The sequence below is a fragment of the Jaculus jaculus genome, chromosome 8, assembly GCF_020740685.1.
Source record: "Jaculus jaculus isolate mJacJac1 chromosome 8, mJacJac1.mat.Y.cur, whole genome shotgun sequence".
NCBI classification, from domain to species: domain Eukaryota; kingdom Metazoa; phylum Chordata; class Mammalia; order Rodentia; family Dipodidae; genus Jaculus; species Jaculus jaculus.
In genome coordinates this window covers 32,525,510-32,551,566 of record NC_059109.1, presented here as the reverse complement: position 1 = coordinate 32,551,566, position 26,057 = coordinate 32,525,510, and the positions used below count along the sequence as shown (strand labels likewise).

General features: G+C 41.8%; 1 protein-coding gene across 10 annotated transcripts in view; it reads right to left on the bottom strand.

The window, feature by feature from the left end:
* Positions 1 to 26,057, bottom strand: part of Dst (dystonin) — a 430,289-nt gene that overhangs the window by 256,365 nt on the left and 147,867 nt on the right. For all 10 annotated transcript variants that reach the window (XM_045156178.1, XM_045156180.1, XM_004668209.3 and 7 more), the window contains one exon: positions 10,918 to 10,979. In XM_045156178.1, coding sequence (XP_045012113.1) covers positions 10,918 to 10,979 — 62 coding nt within the window. The remainder of the gene's footprint in view (positions 1 to 10,917; positions 10,980 to 26,057) is intronic.

Below are 26,057 nucleotides of genomic sequence, written 5' to 3'. Positions count from 1 at the left end.
AGATCATAATGGATATTAGCTTTCTTCCAGTAGCTCAAATTATAAAAAACAAAACCAGAACATGCACATATATATCATACAAGGGCAAATGATCGCACAAACAAGATAAAATATTAACCATAGTTCAATTTGGGTAAAAAGTATATTAGTGTTACGCATACCGTTTGTATCTTTCTAACTTTTTAAAACTTACAATTATTTCCAAAGTGCTTAAAATACAAAAGTCAATCTCTGGTATAACTCCTATTAATTAACATTTTTCATGTCATATCATTTGAAGGAGTTATTTCATGATGTAATCTTGGTCTTGAAAAGAATCCTAGACACTACTTAGTTCACTGTTGGGCCAATGCACTGATCATTTTTATTCTATCTCTGGCAGATTACAGATAAATCTTCACAAGGATTGGTGACATTCAGTAGTAGCTAGCAAGTGTCCTACCCCATGAAGCCGTGGTAAATTTAATGTAAGACAGTGGTGATTGTTCACACATGTAGTAGGCTGGCTGGTGGTCCCACAGAACAGCCCCTGATCTCTGGGAAATGTCAATGTGGTGAATTGGAATAAGGTCCCTGCAAATACGATTAAAGTCAGGACTATGTGGTGGAAAGATTATTTTAGATCATCACAGTGGGTACTAAACAAAATCACAAGTGTTATGACTACAAAAAGCTGAAGTGTGAACCACACAGAACAAAAAGAGGCACTGAGAAACCACGGGGGCATGGCCACGGGGTGACGGCCTACAGGGCCGCGGCGGTGGAAGGAAGGTCAGCAGCCACCACACGCTGGGAAGCAAGGAAACAGATCTGTCCTGCTCCTCTGGAGGGAAGACACCCTGGGCAATAGCTTGACTTCAGCCCCATGAAGCTGGGCTTCGGCTTCCAGTCTCCAGGAGAGTGAGAGGATGCACTCCATTGTTGTGGGTCATCCAGTTTGTTTAATTTGTCACAGAAGCCATGGAAACAAAAAAAAAAAAAACCCAGAGATCAAAACAATAACATGCACTTACTATTAGTGCCCACTGAGCATATACTGAGTTTTTATATATTCATTAGTAAATTTAAAACATCATCCCCGAAATTATCCAGATGGTCTTCACTTTGGGTTAAATAAACTCAAAATTGTGAAATTGTGATCATTCTCACCCGACAGTATGTGAAAACACCCACCACACTTCCCTCGAACTACCTCTTCTAGGAGCCACTTCCCCAGTTGCCTGTATTCTCCTTCAAGGTGTATACAGATCCTCTATTTCATAGATGTCTTGTTCTAGATCCTTCTACATACTTTCCCTTAAAATGCAGTCATGAAATGAACAGACTGGCTGTGTCCTAACCAGGGGGGAAAAAAAGTGCTTAAAAGCTAAGGAGTCTGAGTTCTAAGGGGGTCTGAAACAGCACTCAGCTACCCCACTGGGAGGCCATCAGAGCTCAGCAACTTCCCCAGTCTTATCACAGGCACTACTTCTACCAGTAGTTTTTCCAATCTTCGAACAAAACATTCTATTTCTCACTGTAAAGGTTTGCATTTTGGTAAAAGAGGTCCAACTTTCACAATTATTTTAAAAACAGATTTCATTGCTCTCATATACCAAGCAGCCTTCCCACCTGTGGATCTAATAAGCATGTCCTTTCTGATTTTATCCAAACATCTGCTCTAAAGCAGAGAGTGAACTAACAGAGAGTCCCTTGGGAAGCCAGAAGTCACCTCCCAATAGCTTCCTTCAGTCAGAACTTACTGAGCACCCATTATATGAATACACAGTCACTCATGTCACAGAATTCACGATACAGTTTACACTTAGCTGTTTAATACCTATGTATCAAATACAACTCCGGAACCTCAGTTATAGCATGGCACTCCTGCTCTTAGCATCTCTGCTAACCAACCACACCTTTTTTTATGGGTTTTTTGTTGTTGTTGTTGTTGTTTTGGTTTTCCGAGGTAGGGTTTCTTTCTGGTCCAGGCTGATCTGGAATTAAAATTAACTATATAGTCTCAGGGTGGCCTCGAACTCATGGAGATCCTCCTACCTCTGCCTCCAGAGTGCTGGGATTAAAGGCGTGCGCCACCACGCCTGGCTCTGACCACCTGCTTCTTAGTTGGCTTCGCCTTCTCTGTGCACTGTGATCTTGTAGCGAGCCCGGGCACTCCAGCAGCACGGGCTCAGTGGCTTCCCGACACATCCCAGCCCAGCTTGTGAAGTGCCCAAGCCTGGCCCAGTCCTTTGCTACTACTCACAGCCACCCATGTCTCCTATGCTGTCCTCCTAAAAACACCTGTAGTCTTTGGTGACTTACTCTGGCACTTTACCATGTCTGTTTAATGATCTCTCATTTGTAATTCAATAAAAAGGCAAGCTGTATGAAAACGGACTTCTTAAACTGTATAGGAAATATAGCTCTAATTATATTAAAATTTCTGCATAGCCCTGCTGAAAGTAAACACTATGATTCTAGACTTTCTTTATTTCACTGGTACAAATTCTACAATCATTCTTATGATGAAAATCTACATTCTACTCAATCATCATTCTTCATGAGAAAAAGACACTAAGAATTCCTCAACCTTGATATATTGTTTTATGTAAATGAAACCTGAAAATGGGAGGATATGACTAAAACTGTAAGGTGCCTGGACACCTGGCATGAGAACCATACTTACCAGCTCACCTCACCCCCAACCCAGTAAAGCTTTATTAACTCTAAAGCCTTCAGTGGTATTCCATTTCTGGGGACCCATCCGAGTGGACAGAAACGCTGCCTTCTTATAATATCTGTCTAAACCTCACATCCTACAGTCCATTGATTTCATTCACTGAATTCATAAGTAAAGAACTCAGTGGAATTTTGTGTGACTGTGAGCATCTTAAATTCTCACTCCTGAGTTAAAAGCTCAGCCAGAGCTGAGGAAAACTGGTAGTCTCAAAGACACTCATATTCCCCACTCACTACTGGCGCACTGGCCGGGAACTGAAGGCAGTTGAGTTCACAGAGCAGTGTTCTTGTGCTTTCCCTTCACCTCATCCACCCTCTAACTTTCTGCCTTCCTCAGCTATGGGCAAAAAGTATGACCTGGGGCTGGAGAGATGGCTTAGCACTTAAGGTGCTTGCCTACAGAGCCAAAGGACTCTGGTTCGATTCCCCAGGATCCACATAAGCCAGATGCACAAAAGGGCACATGTGTCTGGAGTTCTTTTGCAGTGGCTGGAGGCCTTGGCGTGCACATTCTCCCCCACCCTCTGTGTGTGTGTGTGTGTGTGTGTGTGTGTGTGTGTGTCTTTCTCTTTCTCTCTCTCTCTCTGTCTTGTAAATTAATTATCTGTCTCTCTCTCTCTCTCTCTCTGTCTTGTAAATTAACTTAAAAAAAAAAGCCATGATCTGTTTATTCACCTAATTCTCCCTTTCCCTTTCTTTTTTGCAACTCTCTTCTCCTTGGGAACTAATAACATTTGAAAGTAGGTAGATTTCTGTGAAAGACTTGATTAAACCACCTTCTGCTCTCCCTTCCCAGCCACTCTTAAGGCCAGAAGTATGTATGTGATCTGTGGAACACAGGCTGAATTTGTGCCTGAGTAAGGAAGCACTACATATTGGTGGACGTCATGAGAACTAGTAAACGAAGAACGCACTGGGAAGCCCCCAGTGGAACTCAACAAGTCGGTGTCACTACCCTTTGGCCATGACTACCCCACATATGAGTGTCTTTGAGACTGGCAGTTTTCCTCAGCTCTGGCTGAGCTTTGAACCCAAGAGTTAGAAAGTCAGATGTTCACAGTCATACAAAACTGTACTACAGGATTCATTTGGATGCAGAGGTGACAAGCAAAAACCTAGATCACTATGCCATTTTAGTTTTAAATAGTTAGAACAGGGCTAGACTCAAAGTGATTTTCACTGGTATGATCATTTAGTTTCCATTTTTACCCCATTGAGAGGTCTAAAAGGTATCATTTGGCATATTGAAACTTTAAGTATATTCAAAAATCATTAAATGGCACAGCCCAGGGAATTTCTCTTCTTAATTCTGAAGTTCAAATGAAGAGAAATACAAAATTGTATGGCTTTACACATTCTGATAGCAGCTCAGGGTAACACTTGTGCCATTATCAAGGTAGAATACTATATATATACTCCTTATAACCCTGCCAATGTCTCACTTGTTTTACAAGAACAGAGTCAGATCATGCCATTTGGTGAACAGATCTGGAAGTGGATTTTTAGCCCTCCATGGTAGAAGGGAATCAAGTACTTTATGTATTTATTTTTAAGTACTTTATTTATTTGGTTAGTTAGTTATTGGACAGAGAAAAAGTCAGGTAGAGGAATGGGTGAACAAGGGCCTCCAGCCACTGCAAATGAGGTCCAGGTATATGTGCTATCTTGTACATCTGGCTTAGGTGGCTACTGGGGAATTGAACCTGGGCCCCTAGGCTTCACAAGCAAGTGCCTTAACCACTAAGCCATCTCTCCAGCCCTCTAGTATATTCTTAATAGTAATTATATTTTTGAATCTTGTGTACATGACTGCTGTTTTAACCTTATCTCCTTTTAATGACAGTCAGCCCATACGCAGAGGGTCCTGGGTCACTTCCATCGCCACCCAAGTCCTAGAGGTCTACAAGAGTGGGAATTCAAAGGACCCCTCTGAGCATTACTCAGTTCTCTTGGGCTCCTCATGCTTGTACTCTTCCTCAGCATCGCTCTACAGGAATCACATTCTTCCAACACTACATCTGACAGTTATACAAATAAGACACCAGCGCATTTTTCTGGAGTCCCTTCAATAGGCCAACTAGAAGAGTAACCCAACTTCTACACCCTATGGCCCTACACAGCTCAAATAAGCCACATCAGTTATCATTCCAATTCCCTAACAGAAGTCAGTTGCCTTGTATGAAGGGGGAGTGATAAAGAACATGAGATAGAAACTAGCTAGGCACTTTGGGGTGGTGGAGTCCCAAAAGTGAAGAGTTTTGTTTTTTTCTTTTCTTTTTTTGCTGTTGGCCAAAAGTAGGAAATGTGCTGTGCCTGTAAGAGGAGTTCAAGTTTTTCTTTATCCCCTTTTCCCTAAGGAGGTTCCCCTTTCTTGGAAATATGAAAATGCGAGGGTGTAAATAAATGTGCAAAGGGACTTGGCATGGGAACAGGACTAACCAGCTCACCCCCCCCCCCCACCGTACAGTAAAGCCTGATTAACTTCAAGGCAATGACAACCAATGGTATTCCATTTCTGCGGACCCCTTCAGAAAGAAGCTCTGTCTTCTCTTAAACTCTATAAGAAAATCTTTCTAAACTTCACCTTCTATTCTCTGTGCATTTCATTCAGTGAATTCACAATTCAAGAACCTGGGGGCCACTGATTCAGTGGAGTTCCGTGTGACTGTGAGCATCTGACATCCTAACTCCTGAATTAAAAGTCCACCCAAGAGCCAAGAAAGGCTCTGTCAGTCTCAGTGAGACTCCACAGTCCCATATCATTTCTGTTACTGTTGACAGTAATATAGTACACAAATGGGATTCAATGAAATGTAACTACAGTTACTTTCTAAATAATGTTAAAATACTTACTGGGTATGCCAAATGAAAGTGGTGTGTATTTGCATATTGATCCATTCATCTGTAACAGGGATTCTCAAAGCATGAGCCCCCGCCCCCACTTAGTAGCTTCAGCATTTTAGGAGAAATAAAATTTTCAGAAATTTGCAGAAATATTAATTTTCAGATTTCACTACATATCTACTGAACCAGAAGCTCTTGAGGGAGGAGGGGGTTATAGTAGTCCAGTGGTCTAGTTCAATAAGCCCTCCAAGCCTGGCTCATCTGAAATTTATGGAACAGGAGCATTGAAAAAAAAAATCTTGTTTGTAGATTTTAAGAACCAAAAATTTTAATAAGCAGTATTTTTCAATGGCCCTTTATGAAGTCAATAATTCAAACTTTTCCTGCCATAATTATAAGATGGTCAAGATCATAGAATAAATAGTGCTTCACCCACCTGCCCCAAGATGATACCACTGTGTTCTCAGCTTAATGATGTATCCATCTTTCCAGCCACCAAATCAGAAACAAAAACAATGTGACCAATTCAAGTGCAGCCATGAAGTCCCTGGCTTCCCTGTGTGGCTGAAGGATCCCCATGCTATGAGTAAACCAAGCTTCCCAAGGACCAGCAGGAATGGAGATAAAGTGTGATAATCACTTGGGAGTCTCCTTTGCAGTAACCAAGCACATTACTAACACACAGGGTGCGGTCCAACACTGGAGTCCACAGCCCTTCCCTCTCCAAATTAACTTACATATCAATAAATTAAAATCAGAAAAAAAGAAAAATCTTTAGAACGTCTTCTTCATAATATTGTATAATAACTTTACAATATAACTGCTCGGCCATAAAGAACAGCTTTCCACTTTAAACTGTCAGGTAGAGGGATCCTACACAAAGAAAGCTCATTTTAGGGACTCCTCCTAAACATAGCTTCTCAGTCATGGCTCAAGTTCTAATCTTAGTAAACAAAATCTTCTAGTCTTTCCTGACTGTTAAAGCGCTTCAGGCAATGATTTCCTTCTTTCCTGTCCTCAACCCTTCCTCCCCCAGAGGCAAAGCCGACCGGTAAGTACTTAAATCTTTGTGCGGTTATCTTCAGTTGTCCTGTAAATTCTGCCGGGAACATGAAATTGCATGTGATCAGTAGCAACAAGTAATTACAAGTTGACTAGTTTATAAAGAGGTGATGAAGAAGAAGAAAGCTAGCTTTTTTAAGGCAATTTCACTGGAGATGCCACCTCACCCTGGCACAAGAATGGACCTCTTGGCAGAAATGGAACTTGTGTCTGATTGGGACTGATCTACAGCGCCCCCTGCTGCCCACAGTCTAGGGTGAGCTGGCCCAGGTGGGCTGGCCCATGGGTCCATCCTCCAAATGTACTTCTCCGTGCATACCTGAATCTGATGCTATAATGGCTGTGGCCTTCTAGCCCTGTGTGTGTGTGTGTGTGTGTGTGTGTGTGTGTGTGTGTGTGTGTGTGTCTCCCTCCCTCCCTCCCTCCCTCTCTCTCTCTCTCTCTCCAGCTCTTACCCTGTGCTGCCTGGACACACGTGAGTCTGATCTCTACCCTCATCCAGAGGTGGGTAGAAGAGCATAACATCGTTTCTTGTTCTAAACTTTTCCGCTTGCCCATTTTATAGTCTCGAGTGACTTCTCACTTTCACGACTTGCATGATTTTCCTCCCATCTCTGACCTACCACGTGGGTGCTCTCACTAACTCCAGGCCTGCTACCCATGTAGTTTCCTTAAACTCGGGGTAACCATGAGTGTGACCCTCTCATTTCTCCTTTAAATGTCTTGGTCTCTGCTTTGATATTTTTCCTCTTCAGAAAAGCACACAGCAGATGCCATGTGTATTCTTTCTAAGTCTTTCTACCTATGCATCTAAGTTCTGTTCTCCACATACTTCCTGCTGTACTTCAGTTTTTCCCTAAGAACCTCAATTTCACTTAAAAGGAATCTTACAAACTATGCAGTGTTCTCCACATGAAAGCATGTTTCCTACTTCCCACATGCTTATGATTCTGCCCTAGCCTCCCTTTCCTAGACCCCAATTGCCCTTAATTAATCCTCGCAATTTGTGTTTTCCCCCTAAATAAACTTAATAATTCATAATTTATCTTTCTTTAAAAATTATTTTAAGTCATTCCAGTGGTCAGCACCATGTGAAAAGCAAAGTTTCTCTAACCAAAAATGAGAGTAGCATTAATATATGGGTACGAACATTAAGAAAAGTGCTTACAGGGCTGTCTGATGAGCGTCATATATGCATTTAGCCAGACAACAGCAGGTCTAATACCTCTAGGGCTCATGACCTCCCCTGCCAAAAGCACCATAGTGCTTAAGAGAAGTGACAGAGGAGGGTTCAGCACTCAAACCTTCTCCATCACACCCTCCAAGGTTCAGGGTCCATTGAGGAAGAGGTGGCAGAAAGAATGTAAGAGCCAAAAGAAGGGTAGGACCACTTACAATACAATCTTCCAGACATAAGTTGGCCTACATATCAATGACCTTGCAGTGGCTAGTACTACCTACATAAAACACTCATAATATGAGGAAAAGATAATGACATCAAAATAAAAGACTAATTGAGAGGGGGGAGGGATATGCTCCAGAGTGGATTTGTGGAGGGGAAGTGGGAGAGGGGAGGGAATTATCATGCTCTCTTGTCTATAATTATGGTAGTTATCAATAAAAATTGTTTTTAAAAAATATTTTACCTATTTAAGAGAGAGAGAAAGAGGCAGATAGAGAATATGTGTGCCAGGGCCTCTAGCCACTACAAATGAACTCCAGACACATGCACCACCTTGTGCATCTGGCTTATGTAGGTCCTGGGCAATTGAACCAAGGTCCTTGGGCTTCACAGGTAAGTGCATTAATTGCTAAGCCATCTTTCCAGCCCTAATTTATCCTTCTTGAGTCCATCTTTATTAATTCTTTATTAAAGGCAGGGCAGACCCAAAACTTGGTAGTTTATAAATTCTGAGGAACTCCTCCTAAACCCCAAAATCCTATATCAGTTATACCCAGTACCCTAGACAGAATGAGCATACATAAATATTACAAATGATCTAAAGAATGTCAGCAATTTAATACCTCAAAATAATTCTCCAGGTCAAATTTAGCTAACTGAAGCCACAGGTACTCACTGTATTTATATTATAGTGCTACAGTTTAAATTATGCTAAAAAATTACACATTTGTGCAACCAGCAATTCACCAGAAACCATGATGTCTAAGGCAAATAGTCCATTCTGCTCAGTGCAAGAAGAGAATTACAGAGGCAGCAGATGTGTGCTAATCCGATTTTATTTAAAGCATTGTAAAGGATGGTGAACAAAGGGACACATTCTTGCCAAGCCATCAGTGCAAGGGCAGGCTCAGTCATTCACACATGCACACAGGCACACAAGGGCCGGATGGGCCATTCATACAAATGAAACACCACACACTAACTTCAAGTGCATTTGGAAAAAGCCAGAGACCAGAAACATGTCCTCCCCAGCAAATGTTTTGCCTCACCAGTCTATTTAATTGTCTCTGTACCGGGTCTGACACACATGCCCACATGGCCTATGAACGCTGCAAGACCAGCAGCAGCCAGGACACTTCATCAAAGATATTGCCTGGTAGGTAATGAATATTCTCCTTCAGTGACAACAAAATGGCTCAAACAGTAAATATATTTTTAAAACTTTATATATTGCTTCCACTGAAGCCACTCCAGGGATGAAAAAAAAAACCCTCTTGAAGCTTCAGCTCAAAAGTTCACACTCTAAGCAAGCCCATTTCTCCCCTAACCTACAGAAGAGTCCTCCTCACAATAAGTACATGACACATGCAGGATGAGACAAAGGCTAGAGAGAAAGCAAGCAAATGACTGGCCACCTCCATTAACTATGATATTTCCTCGCAAAGGCATCATAGAGCAGGTCTCAACTTTTATCTCTTCTCAGCACACCAGTGGTTTCAGCTTCCATTAGTAACAGAAGTTCCTCACCAAAATAGCTCTTAACAAGGGAGTGGGAGGCATGCTTCCTGGAGGATTCAATAGAATTTGATACAGGGGTTGGACTGTGTAATGGGGGGGCGCTGGGACTGACACATGTCTCCCAGATAATGCTGCCATGCCTCTGAAATAAAAAATATTTGTGGTAGAAAGTGATGAGACAGGGTCACGTTATGGTCACCGCTCATGCTATATGATTGGTAAAGTGAGATTTATAGGCCAACTTCAGAACACACCAGGGCTGAAGATGGCTCATGGACTAAAGGGCACTTCCAGTGCAAACATGAGGGCCTGAGGCATCTGAGTTCAGATCTCTAGAACCCATGGAAACAATTGGGTATAACCACACATAGAGCTGTAGCCACAGTCCTGTGGGGAGCAGAGGGCAGAGAATTGCTGGGGCTAGCAAATGACAAGCTCTGGACTCAGTAAAATACTCCCTTAGAAAAGAGAAACTAGTGGGTGTGTGAAGAAGGGACACAGGACATTACCCTCCAGCTGTTGCAGGTGAGCCCACAGGGCATTGTGGGCAAGCACATGGTGTACCACGCCACACACACACACACACAGAGAGAGAGAGAGAGAGAATGCAACATTTGAAATAATGTTTCTCTAGGAGAAGCACATTGAAGCACAATATCAAGCTCCTCACAAAAGTAGGGGGAGAAAAGATAACCAATATGAATTTGTGAAATCATATGAGCCATTTACTTAAATTTTGGAAAGACTACAGTGAAGTACAACAATTTCATGAGAATCATCTCATAAAAATTCTATAAACATACATACTTTTCTGAGAGTTTACATTAGAATCTTAAAGTGTCCTATAGCAACAAATAACATTAATCTAAGAACAACTATTAACTGCTTCAAAGTGATGCAGACACAAGCCCCAAACTCTATTTTATACAAGGCAGAAGTAAAACTACTCAGATTTCTGTCTAAAATCCAATTTCACTCTTATTTAACCCTCTGCCACCCACATAAATCTGATTCTAGAATTTCAATCTTGAAAGAAAACATTCTTATCAGAATGCAGCTCTTTCATTCCCTACATACAAATATATTTACAGAACCCTGAAGTGCTGAGTTTTTTTAATCCAATAATGGGTTTTGCTAATGTAATAAAATACACTGCAGTCAGTGTGTACTTATCTTCCCACCTCTGTCATTACACCATGTACAAACCACACACAAAATAATGATGGGTGCCTGAAACCAAGTGAACTCCTCTAGAATGTACTTTTAAGTTTTGATGTTCAAAAGCTGAGCTTCAGAGCTGCACAACAATCACTGTCCAGTAATGGAAGTATGCGAAACAATTCCAAGAGGGGAAAGAAATACACACCGACCTTCATGAGATGCTGATTTATCCATTTTGTAAATGTTTTCTTTTGAACCTTGTCCCGTTCATCTGAAAAATTAGAAAAGGCATAAAATAAGGTTATGAGATCTATGAATGTAGTCTTCATATCACACACTTGAACTAGAAAGAACACTCAGAAGACACTGTTCTGGATGTTCACATTTTATTAAATGTTAGCAGCTTTGGGCCACCTGTAAGAAAGTGCTGAAGGGTATTTGTCACAGTACTTCTCACCCAGCACGTATTACCCAGCATGACTCTACTAAACGAGCACACTCTGCCGCAGTATTGTGAAACCCACACGCTGCCTCCTCCATAACGCTGTCAACCTAAACCTTCGCTCCGACACCTTGCACTGAACTTCCCAACGCACTTGAACAAATTTCCATCCTATTTGCTCTTTGCATCCACAGGGGTAGGGTGGTGCTGTCATTCTCATTTCATAGAAGACACCGAGCCCCAAGAATTAGAAACTTGTCCATAGTTGGCCAAATACTTTAAAATCTTGATGAGGGCAGGAGCTAAGTTCAGATCCTATGTCTTCAGATGGGCTCCTTTATTTATTCACCACGCTGCCTCTCTCCTCATGGTCGCCATTCTCTCCCGCCACAATTGAGGCACCTTCTAATGTTTCCCTGGAGTAAGACAAGTCCATTCTCTCCTGACGCTATCCAGGTACCTCACATCCTTTCCCTGGAGTAAGACACATCTTACTTCCTTGACTCTTTTCCTCTCCAATATTTATCCTTGAGCCTCCATAAACTACTATAGTGGAACTAAGGTTTCTTTGAAATATTTGATCGATTTATTAAAATGTATATGTACTTTATATGATAATTTAAATGTAAACAAAACAAATCAACAGGGGGAAACTATGTAATATCAGACAAAGGTTATCCACATTAATATTTCAGATGTCAAAAATGACCAAACACAAGCTCCTAGATATGTAATGGGCAAAGGAGTCCATTAAAAATTAATGTTGGCTGGAGAGATGGCTTAGCAATAAAGGCACTTGCCTGCAAAGCCAAAGGACCCATCTTTGATTCCCCAGGACCCATGTAAGCCAAATGTACAAGGTGGCACATGTGTCTGGAGTTTGTTTGCAGTGGCTGGAGACCCTGGCATGCCAATTCTCTTTCTTCCTTCTCTCTCTCTCTCTATTACTCTCTCAAATTAATCAATAAATTTAAAATAAATACTGTTCACAGGTACTCAATTTTACAAATAACAAAATAAAGTAGTACGGTAAGAGCTTTTTAATCTATAAAACTGCCAAGATGTAATAACTGCTTACAAAGAACATGGAGCCAAGCATGGTGGCACACACCTTTAATCTCAGCACTCAGGAGGCAGAGGTAGGAGGATTGCCATGAGTTCGAGGCCACCCTGAGACTACAGAGTAAATTCCAAGTCAGGCTGTACTAGAGTGAGACCCTACCTCGAAAAACCAAAAAAAAAGAAAAAGAACATGAAACAAACACTCACATATTGATAGACAAAGGATAATTAATTCAATAAAATAAACAGTTCAGATTCTTGTTTGTCTTGGATGTACTAGACACATCTCAAAGTCAACTTCCAACACTGGAATGTGCAGATCAAGAACAATCCCAACACGACCTAATTCCTGTGAGAGTCCGGTGCTAGAACAAAGCTCTAGGGAGCAGCATTGGTGTAGAAGAATTTGCCACTGTATACCGAAACATTCAAAATGTGTGCTCTTGGGCTAGAGATATGGATTAATGGCTAACACACTTGTCTGTGAAGCCTAAGGACTCATGTTTAAATCTCCAGGCCCCACCTAAGCAGAAGCAGAGTGACGCAAGCACACAATGCTGCACATGTGCACAAGGGGGCGCACGCATCTAGAGTTCATCTGCAGTGGCTAAAGGTCCTGGTACTCCCATTCTCTCTCTCTTTTTCTCTTTCCCTCTTTGTCTCTTAAAATAAATTTTAAATATTAAAAAAATGTACACTCTCTTTCCCAGCAAGTCTACTCCCAGAATTTTTTTTTATTTTTTTTTTAAATTATTTATTTATTTGAGAGTGACAGACACAGAGAGAAAGACAGATAGAGGGAGAGAGATAGAATGGGCGCGCCAGGGCTTCCAGCCTCTGCAAACGAACTCCAGACGCGTGCGCCCCCTTGTGCATCTGGCTAACATGGGACCTGGGGAACCGAGCCTCGAACCGGGGTCCTTAGGCTTCACAGGCAAGCACTTAACCGCTAAGCCATCTCTCCAGCCCTACTCCCAGAATTTATCACAAAAAGTTATAAACATAGTGCATATGGAGTGTTACAATGGGAAGACACATCATGGGTGTTTCCAATATGGAAATAAATTTTTTAAAGAACATTAAAAAAACTTAATGAGAAGGAAACAGTTAAAAAAAAAACCTTAGTAAAGTATCCAGTGGTATTTGTGCACAATTTTTGCAAAGCTAATCAACAATGGAATATTGGGACACTCTAATGCCAAGCATTTCTGAAACTCTTTCCTATTTTGGGGAGGGGGCAAAACAAGTAATACCTAAATATAAGCTATTATTTGGTTCTACCTCTAACTTTTTTGGTACCTAAACTTCTGTTCTGTTTCTTGACTTCACATCTAATATTAAAACAGTAAGAAAAGGAGTTAAAAAGAACAGACCCACAATCTAGAGGCTTTAATACAAATTAACTCAATTCATAATAAAATTGTTATATTTATCTGATTCCAACTGTGAAACCCAAAATTACTTTAATAGTAACTTAATACTATGTCCAAAGAACACTGAAATCAATAATTCTTAAAACCAACATGATCATCCACAAACATTTATGATTCCCTTGGCCAGCCTCCAAGTGTATCATCTGCATCTTATTCATTGTTGTCTAGGCTGCCGTACATGCCACAGTGCACAGGCAACAAACAGATGCCCACAATGTGATCACTGTTTCAGGGGGTCCAACTCAGGAGAACAAAGAAGAATGGCATATTTTTAATATATATATTTTTTTATTGACAACGTCTATACTTACAGACAACAAACCATGGTATTTCCCTCCCCTCTCCCACTTTCCCTATCATAACTCAGCTCTCCATCATATCCCCTCCCTCTCTCCATTAGTCTCTCTTTTAATTTGATGTCATCATCTTTTTCTCCTGTTATGAGGGCCTTGTGTAGGTATTGCTAGGCACTGCATCCACAGAAGAATGGATATTAAGGATGTGGTACATCTACACAATGGAGTTCTATTCAGTGGTAAAGAAAAATGAAATTTGAAGGAAAAATGGATGATCTAGAAAGGATTATACTAAGTGAGATAATCCAGGCCCAGAAAGCCAAACGTCACATGTTCTCTCTCATACGTGGATCCTAGCTACAAATGTATGACTTGTGTGTGAGCTGGAACCAAAAATCAGTAGAAAATGGCATATTTTTATACACAACAGTATATAAGATATACTCTTAAAGATTGTGTCCTAGGCCTTTAATCCCAGCACTCAGGAGGCAGAGGTAGGAGTATTGCTGTGAGTTCGAGGCCACCCTGAGACTCCATAGTGAATTCCAGATCAGCTCGGGCTACAGTGAGACCCTACCTCGAAAAATTAAAAAAATAAAAAATAAAAAATAAAAAATAAAAATAAAATAAAGAAAGAAGAAATGAAGGAAGGAAGGAAGGGAGAGGGAGGGAGGGAGGGAGGGAGGGAGGGAGGGAGGGAGGGAGGGAGGGAGGGAGGGAGGGAGGGAGGGAGGGAGGGAGGGAGGGAGGGAGAAAGAAGCCCAACCTGGACCTGCCCACAAGGCTTAAGGCAAGTGGGAATCAGATCAGACAGAGATAAAATGCTGGCACAGAGAAAACAAGTCTGCAAAATCATGATGAGATGATCAAAGGGATCACAGCTGAAAATATCAGCAAGAACAAGAAGGCATGCATACAATTTCTTTTGGCAGTGCTGGGTTTGGGGCATAAGGCCTTATCTGTGTGTACTAGGAGAGCATGCCACAACACGGTGACAGAGATGGAGCGCCAGAACGAACTCCAGATGCATGCCCCGTTTTGTGTAGCTGGCTTCGAGCAGGTACTGGGTAATGGAACCCCTGGCAGTCAGGCTTTGCAAGCATGTGCCTTTAACCCCTGAGCCATCTCTCCAGACCCTTTCCTTTTTTACTTAAATATTTTTATAATTTAGATGAAAACTTCTGTCAGTTAATGTTGGTTCCAGCCCTTCATAGCTGCTTTAGAACATTCACTTACCTAACCCTCAAAGGTGGGGTGGAGGTTGGTGACACAATTTAGTTATGTCTTCCAGATAACATCTTAGTGAAAAATAAATGTTTAGCTTAAAATGCATACTATGCTGGGCGTGGTGGCACCTCGGAGGCTGAGGTAGGAGGGTCGCTGTGAGTTCGAGGCCAGCCTGAGATTATAGTGAATTCCAGGTCATCCCAGGGTACAGCAAGACCCTACCCCCAAAAAACAAAAAATATAAAATAAAATGCATCTTATGCAAAGCCAAAAAATAAAAGATGGCGTCTGACTTAGCCCTGCTAGATCTAAAATGTTCTAAATAGAGCTAAACTAGTATTATATTAAGGTCAAAAGAAAGAAAAGCATCAACTAGTCCTTCTTAGTAAAGACATGCAAATTCTGTGCTTCCCTAGCATACTCACTCATTCACTTGCACTATCAGGGCCAAGATGGTGCAGGGACCAAAGGACTGAAGAGGAAAAGCACAGCATTAGCCTTGACCCCGAGACAGGACATGGGATGTGAAGACAGCATGATAACCACACTCCTTAAGAAGATGTAGAACACTCCACATGTGCAAGCAAACATGGAGAGAAAGGCCGAGACTGTGAGGCGAGGCGTGAAGGAGGAAAGCAGAGCAGCAAAACAGCCACTGCAGCGTCTCCACTGAGCAGCCCGAGTCAGTCATTCCACCCCGGAAGGCCATGGGAGAACCCAGGCGTTATGACTCCCTTCCGAGTGCTCCCGCTACCCAAAGGCACTGTCATCTTTCACACGGAAGAACGGGAACAGCCCCCCACCACACCACAGAGGATTGTCTGAGGACCGGTCCCTACACAGTGAACTTTGGCAGATTATAAACAAGGGTGACTCCACACCAAAAGTCAACACTCAAATCACAGTTTCAGCAGTTTGTCAGGTTTCAGCCTCTAGCATACTGAGCAACACAAAATTACTTCCAAGATAATATTTATAAGATTTCTATCCATTAGCAACCTAGACCCCTAATGTTAAATCCTCAAGGGGCAAAAAGAAACAGTTGAAAAATATTTTACTAAGAATCTTGGGCTAGCCAGGCATGGTGGTACATGCCTATAGTCCCAGCAATCAGGAAGCTAAGGCTGAGGTTAAAGGATTGCTGTGAGTTCGAGGCCATCCTGGAGCTAAAGAATGAGTTCCAGATTACCCTGGGCTTTGGTGAGATTCTACCTCAAAAAGAACAACAAAAATCTTAGATTAAAAATGGTAGAATGTTTGCCTCATAAGAGCAAGACCCTTGGCTTGAACCTTAGCACCACAAAAGGAAAAAAAAAAAAAAAAACAAAAACAGAAAGTACTAAGTCAAGAATAGATATCTTCTTGGGCTGGAGAGATGGCTCAGCAGTTAAAAGGTGCTTGCTTGCAAAGCCTGATAGCCCAGTTTCCCTAATTCCCACTTAAAGCCTGATGCACAAGGTGATGCATGTGTCTGGAGGCACCCATTCGTTTCTCTCTCTCTCTCCCTCCCTCCCTCTCTCTGTCAAATAAGTAAGTAAAACTATTTTTAGGCCAGGCATAGTGGTGAGCACTTTTCATCCCAGCGCTCAGGAAGCAGAAACAGAAGGATTAGTGTGCGTTCCAGGCCAGCCTGAGACAACATAGTGAATGCCAGGTCAGCCTGGTCTAGAGCAAGACCCTACCTCAAAAAAGTATTTTCTTAAAAAAAAGAATAGATATCTTCTATACTAAGTTATAAAATAAAGAATTAAGATACTCTGTAACTCCAAATTTTTTAACTGTCATGTAACAATATAAGCTTACAAACCTACTCCATTGCATTGATTCAATGTATTGTAAGTTTTATGGAAACTCCTGTTCTCTTGGGAATGTAAGGGTTACACATACAGATCTGTTATTTTCTAAGTATTTTCTGTACTTTAAGGAACATGTAATAGATCATAGGTGGTAAGGATGTTATCAGTCCATCTCTTACCCAAATGATATAACAGAAAAGCTAACTTATTCAATTAATTTACCCCCCAGGTCACAGGAGAGATTCTCTTGGATACTACAGCCATTAAAGAGTTCTGATGACTGAGGTTCTGTCTCAGTTGTTGCAGGAGACTTAGAAGCACGGCTGAGACCTGAGATGACACTAAACAGCCAGCAAGTGACACTGAGGTTGGTCCACAGTCAGTACCAAGGGGAAAGTGCCACAACCATACATAACTCAGTAACAGGTGGGACACATAATTTCTGACACTGTTTTCTAAAAGTCATAACCTAAACCTACTTTCCTTTTGAAATCAGGGCAAACCTAGCCTAGTCCCAACCAAGAGCAAAGGGAAGCTCCTAACAAGAGACCATACCCACAGCTCCAAAACAAAGAGAACTAACCATTCAGAGACAGCAACTTACAACCAGGGAATAATTAAGGTCTGGGGAGACTGTGATTTTACCACTTTTCCATACATATCATTTTAAAAGGAAATTCTTTTAAAAGGGAGTATTTCACATTACACCATCTAATTTTCCAATTATGAGTCTCATAGTCTCTATTTCAGTCAGGGTTACCTTAACTCTGAAATTTATGTTTATGGCACTGTTGCTATGACAACAAAAAAAGGGAAAGTTATGCCTGGTATCCTAACGCATTAGACTGGTTTACACACTACCCAGTTATTATTCTGAATTAAGTTGTATAACATTCCTCTATTTGAAAATATATAGACAGTTTTAAATGAAAACATACATTTATGTACCTTTATATACATAAAAGTTTATGTACAATATTATCTTTAAAAGTACTAAGTAGCTGAAAATATGTAAGAACTTAACTGTGGATAACAAAAATTAAGAGAGGGTTGGAGAGATGGCTTAGCAGTTAAGCGCTTGCCTGTGAAGCCTAAGGACCCTGGTTCAAGGCTCAATTCCCCAGGACCCACGTTAGCCAGTCAGATGCACAAGGGGGTGCATGCATCTGGAGTTTGCTTGTAGTGGCTGGAAGCCCTGGCGCACCCATTCTCTCTCTTCTCCCCATCTGCCTGCCTCTCTCTCTCTCTCTCTCCCTCTCTCTCTCTCTCTCTCTCTCTCTCTCTGTCACTATCAAATAAATAAATAAAAATAAACTATGTATATATATATATGTATATATATGTATATGAAAAGATGATGGTTAAAAGCATTGTTAGTGGGGCTGGAGGGATGGCTTAGTGGTTAAGGTGTTTGCCTGCAAAGCCAAAGAACCTTGGGTCCATTCCCCAGGGCCCATGTAAGCCAGATGCACAAGGTGGCACATGCATCTGGAGTTCGTTTGCAGTGGCTAGAAGCCCTGGCGCGCCCATATTCTCTCTCTCTCTCTCCCCCCACCCCTTTCCCTCTCTCAAAATAAATAAATGACTTTTAAAAATGTACTGTTAAAATGACACACTTTCTAGTTGTCATTAAAATTCACTCAAATCTAAATGCACAAGCATCAAACACATGGTAAACACTGACTCTACAAATACATATTCTATGCATGACAACAGGCAAAAAGGTTCTCTCCCCGGGAGCTTTTGAAGTGGCCTGCATTCCATTAGGATTTCTGAAAGGTGCCTGGCAGTCGGTAAACACGGGCGGGCAAGCCCAAGCAAGTGGTGCCGCTTGCCTTTCCCAGCTGTGCAAACGGGAACGCGGGTTCCAGGGTGACTCTACTCACCCAAGCAGCACATCAGCCCCACCAGCTTCGCCCTCCAGTCCAGGTCGCTGTGCACCAGCTGCCCCATCATCCTAGCTCTCTCCCACTGCTCCAGAGGGCCTGTGCTGCTAACTTTCCAGGCAGAGAGAAAACGCCAGCTAGACACTCCCACCCAGCTGGACTAGTCAACACCCCTTTTAAACAAACATTAGCATAGCCAGATTCCCCACTATGTTGTAGGATCCTGGAGAGCAAAGTTGTCTCTCCCTCCTCATTAGGCAGTGATCCATAAGCAGTCTCTTTAAAAACAGCCACTTGATTACTTTTTGTGGCTGCTGTTTTGGACCATGAGGTAAACCAATATGATGTCTGGTTTAAAGCTGAAGTAACTTAACGTACTTTCTTCTAACACCTCAGGCAGTATTAATTCCCTTGCAATAAAAGGAACACACAGTCCAACACCTTTACCTTAGCCTTGGCATATATGAATGTCATTTGGAAAACTCCCTTATAGGCCAGACACATCCTTCAGAGAGAACCACAACTACAAATAGTGCTGTGTGCATACCCTCTCTATAAACGGTCATTAGAATGTTACTGCACGCCTGAGTTGGATGGCATGGGAAACGTTCAAGCTATGAATAAACACGAGAGATTGGATGTATGAGTGAGAGCTGAACAGGGAGGTGCACCCCTGTAATCAGAACCATTCAGGAAGCCAAGACGCAGGAGAGCACGTGCTTGAGGGCAGCTTGGGCAAAGGGAAGAAGTCAGAGGGGGGAGGGAGGGAAGGAGTGGTCAGCCAGACAAAATTTCCACAGTCCATACCTAAGTGAGAACTTAAGTCTGATTCTAAAACTCACTTCATTTTTGTTATTGTTATCAAACAATGAAAGCCCCAATAAATGTAGGGGGGAAAAAAGGAATTGCCAATTTCTCAGTGCTCTACTTCTGAAGCTGAATAAATGAATGAAGCAGTATCAGAAAATGAGAGCTTTTCTTCTAAACCAGCATGCCCAGGCTTATCTGGAACATCAAACAGACCTTCCTGCGCAGACACTATACAAAGAGTAATTTTAGCCAGGAATGGTGGCACACACCTTTAATCCCAGCACTTGGGAGGCAGAAGTAGGATTGCTCTAAATTCGAGGTCACCCTGAAACTACATAGTGAATTCCAGGTCAGCCTGGGCTAGTGTGAGACCCTATCTTGAATCCCCCCCAAAAAAGAATTATTTTATTTTATTTATTTATTTTGGTTTTTGGATTATCCTCAAACTCAGGATAATCCTCCTACCTCTGCCTCTAGTATTCTGGGATTAAAGGTGTGTGCTAATATACCTGGCTGCAAACAGTAATTTAAAAAGAAGAATATCACTACCTATTTTCTGCAATAGGGAGCCAGCCCTCTAGAAAAACAAGAGAGAACACAGCACAACATTGCTACATTACAGTGGCCAAGATGCTCTGATGCATCCTGACGTGACGCCTACCTCCACCCCTATACTCTAAACCAATGAACTGCATCAGATGCTGCGGAGAAGTTTGAAGTACCTGTTTAGTATATATCACCTTATTTGTTCTCTCCTTCTCCAAAGGAAAAAGAGAGAACTCCACTAAACATAGGATGTGAAGATAAATTTCAAAAAGGAAATGAAAATAACCAGTGAAGATATGGGGAAATGCTCAACTATACTACTCAGGATATGCAAATATAGAAAATAATCATTTTCTTCTCTTTCTTGAAATTTTATTTGTGTAAGTTGTAACATATAATTCAGAGAAATGAGTAATCCCCACCTGTGGCTAGAGAAAATGGTAGAGTTTTAACAGGGAAATCTGGCAGTGTACATCATATATTAAAATGCACATTCTTTCTGAATCAACACAAAATAATCTACATACAAATGGATGTTATATGATCAGTTCCATCAGAAATATGGAAGGTTCAAGGAGAGAAATCTGTGTAGCATCGTTCCTACCTCATTCTGGGGAATCTCTAACTTAAGAGTCTTCCTCAAGAAGGATGCATTTATGTATTACTATTAGTATTTAGGAAAAGGTGTTTAAAGTTCTTTTATTTATTGATTGATTGATTGGATCATATGGTAAACTTCATAGAAGTTATAGGAAAAGGACTAAGACTGGGATAGAGTGCCCCATTCGGGTTTACAGACAGCTAAGCACTCTGGGCTGGCTCTCAAGCTGATGGCCATGGTGGGGGTGGGGAAAGGGATGGAAAGGGAGGCACAAAAGGAGGAGTGAGTTGCAGTAAAAGGGGGAAGACAGAACTGGTGACAAGACAAGGTCCTCCGAAGATGGCTATCCAAGTGGGGAAACAAAATGAAGAGGCAACAGAACATTTATGAAAGGAGAATCTGCAACTGAAAATGTATGTAAGCATTGTGAAGAGTTTCTTTGCCTGAAGCTTAGATACCATGTGACAAAATGCATCATGGTTCCATGGGCATTTGTCACAAATCCAAAAGCAGGACAGCAGTAGAATGTGCTAGGTAAGCTAAGAGTGGGAACAATAGAGATGAAAATCTCTGCCACAGATGCTTTTCTGTGGGTCTCCACTCCAGTATCAGGGGTCAGAGCCCAGGCTCTCCAGCAGCCTGGTTGTTGGGTGCTGAGCATCAACAGTGTTGGACAGGAAGAGGCACAGGCTCCCCAGCGAAAAGGATGTTACTGGCATACGTTCTCAAAATCAAGGGAGAATTTAATATAAAGTTCCCAGAATCTGCTTCTAAATCCACTTTCTCCAACATGCATGTTCTAAGAACAGGCAACTGTAAGAGATTTCTAGTTCTTGTGATACAGCTACAACATTTAGTATCACAGAGGATGTGATGTTCACTGATCTGAATCATCACTGCCAAGGGCAGAAAAAAATCTGGAATTTTAGAAAGGTATATATTAATTTTAAGGAATGAAAACAGTTCAATTTAAAATTTAAATTAATAGGGCTAAAGAGATGGCTTAGCAATAAGGCACTTGCCTGCAAAGCCAAAGGACCCAGGATCCACTCCCCAGGACCCAAGTAAGCCAGATGCACAAGGTGGCACATGTGTCTGGAGTTCATTTGCAATGGCCCCTGGTGTACCCTCCCTCTCTCTCTCTCTCTCTCTCTCTCTCTCTCTCTCTCTCTCTCTCTCTCTCTTTCTCTCTCTCTCTCTCCCTTTCAAATAAATAAAATAAAAAATATTTTAAAATGTAAGTGAATGCATGATATTCTCAAAGCAGAATATCCAGTAGCTCATAAACATATAAACAACAGGAGTGTGAGTATAGATCAGTGATACACTTGTCCAGCATAGTCAAGGCCGCAGGTAAGATCCCCAGCACCATGCATAGTAAAGGTACCATGGATTTTGCATCATTTCACATAATCTTACTACTGTACTAACCAGCCTTAATACACGGCCTACCATGCAGCTAAAAGACTTCATTTTACAGGACTCTGACAAGAGTCCCTCAGGAGGGAGTGTTTTGTTTGTATAAGCATGTGCTGGGCAGGCATGATCAGCAAACGTGAATGTGGAGGCCAGACGTCGAAGCAAGGGGTCTGCCTCAGCCACTCTCCACCTTCTCTTCTTTGGACAGGGTTTCCTGCTGAACCCAGCACTCACCAATTCAATCAGTAAGCCCCAAGGATTATATCTCTGGGATGACAGGCATGTGCTGGGGGTCAAAACTCAGGTCTTCATGTTCATGCGGCAAGCACTGAGCCACCTCCAGAGCCCCTGACACGGAACTCTTAATAAAGCTGTGGCCTGTTTTTGACCAAAGCTTTGAGACTATCTTCCCAGGTTATAAAGGCAAACTTCTCAAGGCAATGGAAATCATAGCTGTGAGCCCCAGGTGTAACACTTTCCACCCCCACAATACAACACATCTAGTCATACAGTGAGTCAGCAGCAGGGACACAGGGGGGGGAACACCACAGACAACTGTTCTGCACCACTGGAAAAACCGCTTCATAACAAGATGGCCTCTCACTCAAAGTTTCTTGCTTAAATGTAGTTTGCAGCTGGTAGAGACTTAGCCTTGGTTACAGAATCTGCAGGCATGCCCCAGGGACTTGAGAAGCCACACCCCAGCTGACTCAACCCCACTCCATCCTGAGCCACACCATGAGCACTGATGAGAAAAAGAAATGTTGCAATGCTAGTTAGATACAGGGGTGCCAGGAGGCCTGTCCCTGGGGATCATTGACACCTGAGAGAAAAGATCTCATGTGTTCAGCTCTGATCAGTCAGAGAGCTCTCCAAATTTTCTCTCTGCAGTTTTATCTTCAGGTGACCATTTCTAAGGAAGCCTTCTCGCCTTGTCCACCTGCACTTCTGAAAACCAAAGGCAAACTGTAGAAGTTACTCTTCTCAGATATCTTCCCAGCATTTGCAAATACCCTCGACATCTTTATTACCTACCATTAGACTAGTAGTCTCTAACTCGCTCCTGTGATCACCCCTGATTATAATGTGAGAAACATGTCTAGGCCCCTGATTATAATGTGAGAAGCATGTCTAGGCCCCTGATTATAATGTGAGAAACATGTCTAGGCCCTAAAAATTGTTAACAAATAATTTCTGTCACAAAAATAATAGCAAAGAGAGCAAAGGGCAAAGATGACATGGAAATAAGGGAAAATATATTATGAAGTTTTGTTAATAATTAAATGTGTGGAACAACTGATTCTGTAAGATACTACAAAGTATGAGGAGGTCCCTATAGTAAAACCTTCCAGGAATTTGGTAATACTGACCAAAAGCCTTCAAACCATTCATAATGATCCGTAGTTACAATGCTTGATGCTGACATGGTGCTTACAACATAGGAGGCCATGATATAAGCATTTCATTGTGTTTTTCAAGATGGATGGTCATTATTCCTATTTTGCAGATAAAGAAACTGAGGCATTTTTGTAGTTACCTTCTTAGTGCTAAAACAAACTCCCAACCCAAAGCAACTTATGGGAGAAAACAGTTTACTTAAGGCTTACAGATTCCAGGGGAAGCTTCATCATGGTGCAAAAAGCTAATTCATTTCATCGTAAATCCATGGCAGACAGAACAGACAGCAAGAGCTCAAGCTGGCTCTCTAAAAACACCTCAGGCCTGACTCAACATCCACCACCAGAGAAACACCTCATCCAGCAGGCCTCTGCCTGCTAGAGACTAAATAGGAAGTAATCAAAAAATACCCAGGGATGCCAGGTGCGGTGGAGCACACCTTTAATCTCAGCACTTGGGAGGCAGAGGTAGGAGGATTGTTGTAAATTAAAGGCCACCTGTGAATACAGAGTGAATTCCAGGCCAGCTTGGGCTACAGCGAGTCCCTACCTCGAAAAGAAAAAAGAAAAAAAAAAAAAAATACCCACAGAGATTAATTTGGCTGAGTGTGGTGGAGTACACCTTTAAACCCAGCACTCAAGTGGCAGAGGTAAAAAGATCACCTAGAGTTCAAGGCCACCTTGAGACTATGTAGTAAATTCCAGGTAAGGCTGGGCTAGAGTGAAACCCTACCTTGAAAAAACAAGAAAACAAAATGAAACAAAATACTCCAGGCTATGGGGTAATTTATATTGTAATCAGCACATTTCACCCCTAGTCCCATAGACTCATGAAGGCAAGATGCATTCATTTCAGCTTCAAACGACCACATCATCTTTATCTTCAAAAGTCCAAAGTCTCATCTGAGAGTCAAGACAGTCTGTTAACTGTGAGCCCTATAAAATTAAAATACAAGTTATATATTTCCAACACATAATGAAACAGAGTAATCTTTACACTGGGGGAAAAAAAAAGAGGAGAATGGGCAAATGCAAGATCAATAACCATCAGGCAAACATCAAATATCTGCACTTCCAAGTCCAACATCTACAACTAGTGATGAAGTATCTGGATTTCTAATTCCATCCCTCCAGCTTGGCTGCTCACAGCCCAGGAAAAACTTCATCCCAAGCCAGCAGCTCACCATAACAGCCGTTCCACAGTCCTTGCATCACCTAGGGTCTCCACTGCAGCCACGGTTCTTCATAGCTCCATACATTGGCCTTACTGAGCATCCCATATGGATTTCAATCCTGCTTCGCATTGTCACATATCAGCAGCTCCTGTATCTGTATGTATTTCATGACCCTCTTTGCTGCATTTTTCATGCTTCCAAAACCAGTACCAGATGGGCAGTCAAATTTGTAATTCCAGGGGGAAAATGAAGCTTAAATCTTGAAGAGCAAGGTACTCCTTCAAAATTCTTCCTTCAGGCGTTTTCCTTTCCATAAATTTGAACTCTTACCATTTCCAGCCTTCCATGGTCTGGTTTTATTTCTCTGGGCATCTTTAGCACTGTTCTAATACAAAACAGTTGGTCCACCCTTAATGGTGGTAATCTCCTTAACAATTCCAGTTGAAGTCTAAAACTAGAATCTGTGCCTATAATTTCAAACTTGCTTGATTTTTTTCCCTGTGATAAATGTACATTTTTCATATATTTCTATTGTATACTTTCTGACAAACACACCCAGTCCATTACTTTTAAACTCAACTTTGCTCAAGTTCTCAGTGCATGGGTAGAACACAGACTGCCTTTCTGCCAGTAGCCCAGTTCCAACAAAGCTCTCTCCTTCCTCTTTGAAACTCCCTAAAACAAGCCTTTATAATAGTCCAAAACTCTCTCTGCATTTAGCATTTTCAAATTCTCACCAGAATAACCCATAATAATGTGCTTAGAACACTGCAAGGCTTCTCCAGTCTTAATAAATATTAAATAAGTCCCTATATCAATGCTAAATCCTTCCAGATTCCTCCCACAAACACATTTTAAAAGATCATAAAGAACATGGTCAGATTTATCACAGAAATGGCTCACATCTGGTACCAAGTTTCTGTTGCAATTACTTTCTTGTTGCTTGCACAAACACCCAATCAGAAGCAGCTTATGGGAGAAAATCATTTATTACAGGCTTACAAACTCCAGGGAAGCTTCAACATGGTGCAAGCAGCTAGTTCACTGCAACATACATTATAGCAGAGAGAGAACAAGCAGCCAAAGCTCACACTGGCTCTCTGAAAACACCTCAGGCTGGGTCAAGATTTGCCAGCAGTGGAACACCTCCTCTGTCAGGGCTCTGTCTGCTGGAGACTATGTTGGAAGCTTAGTCAAAAATACCTGAGGCTGGGCTGGAGAGATGGCTTAGCAGTTAAGGCATTTGCCTACAAAGCCAA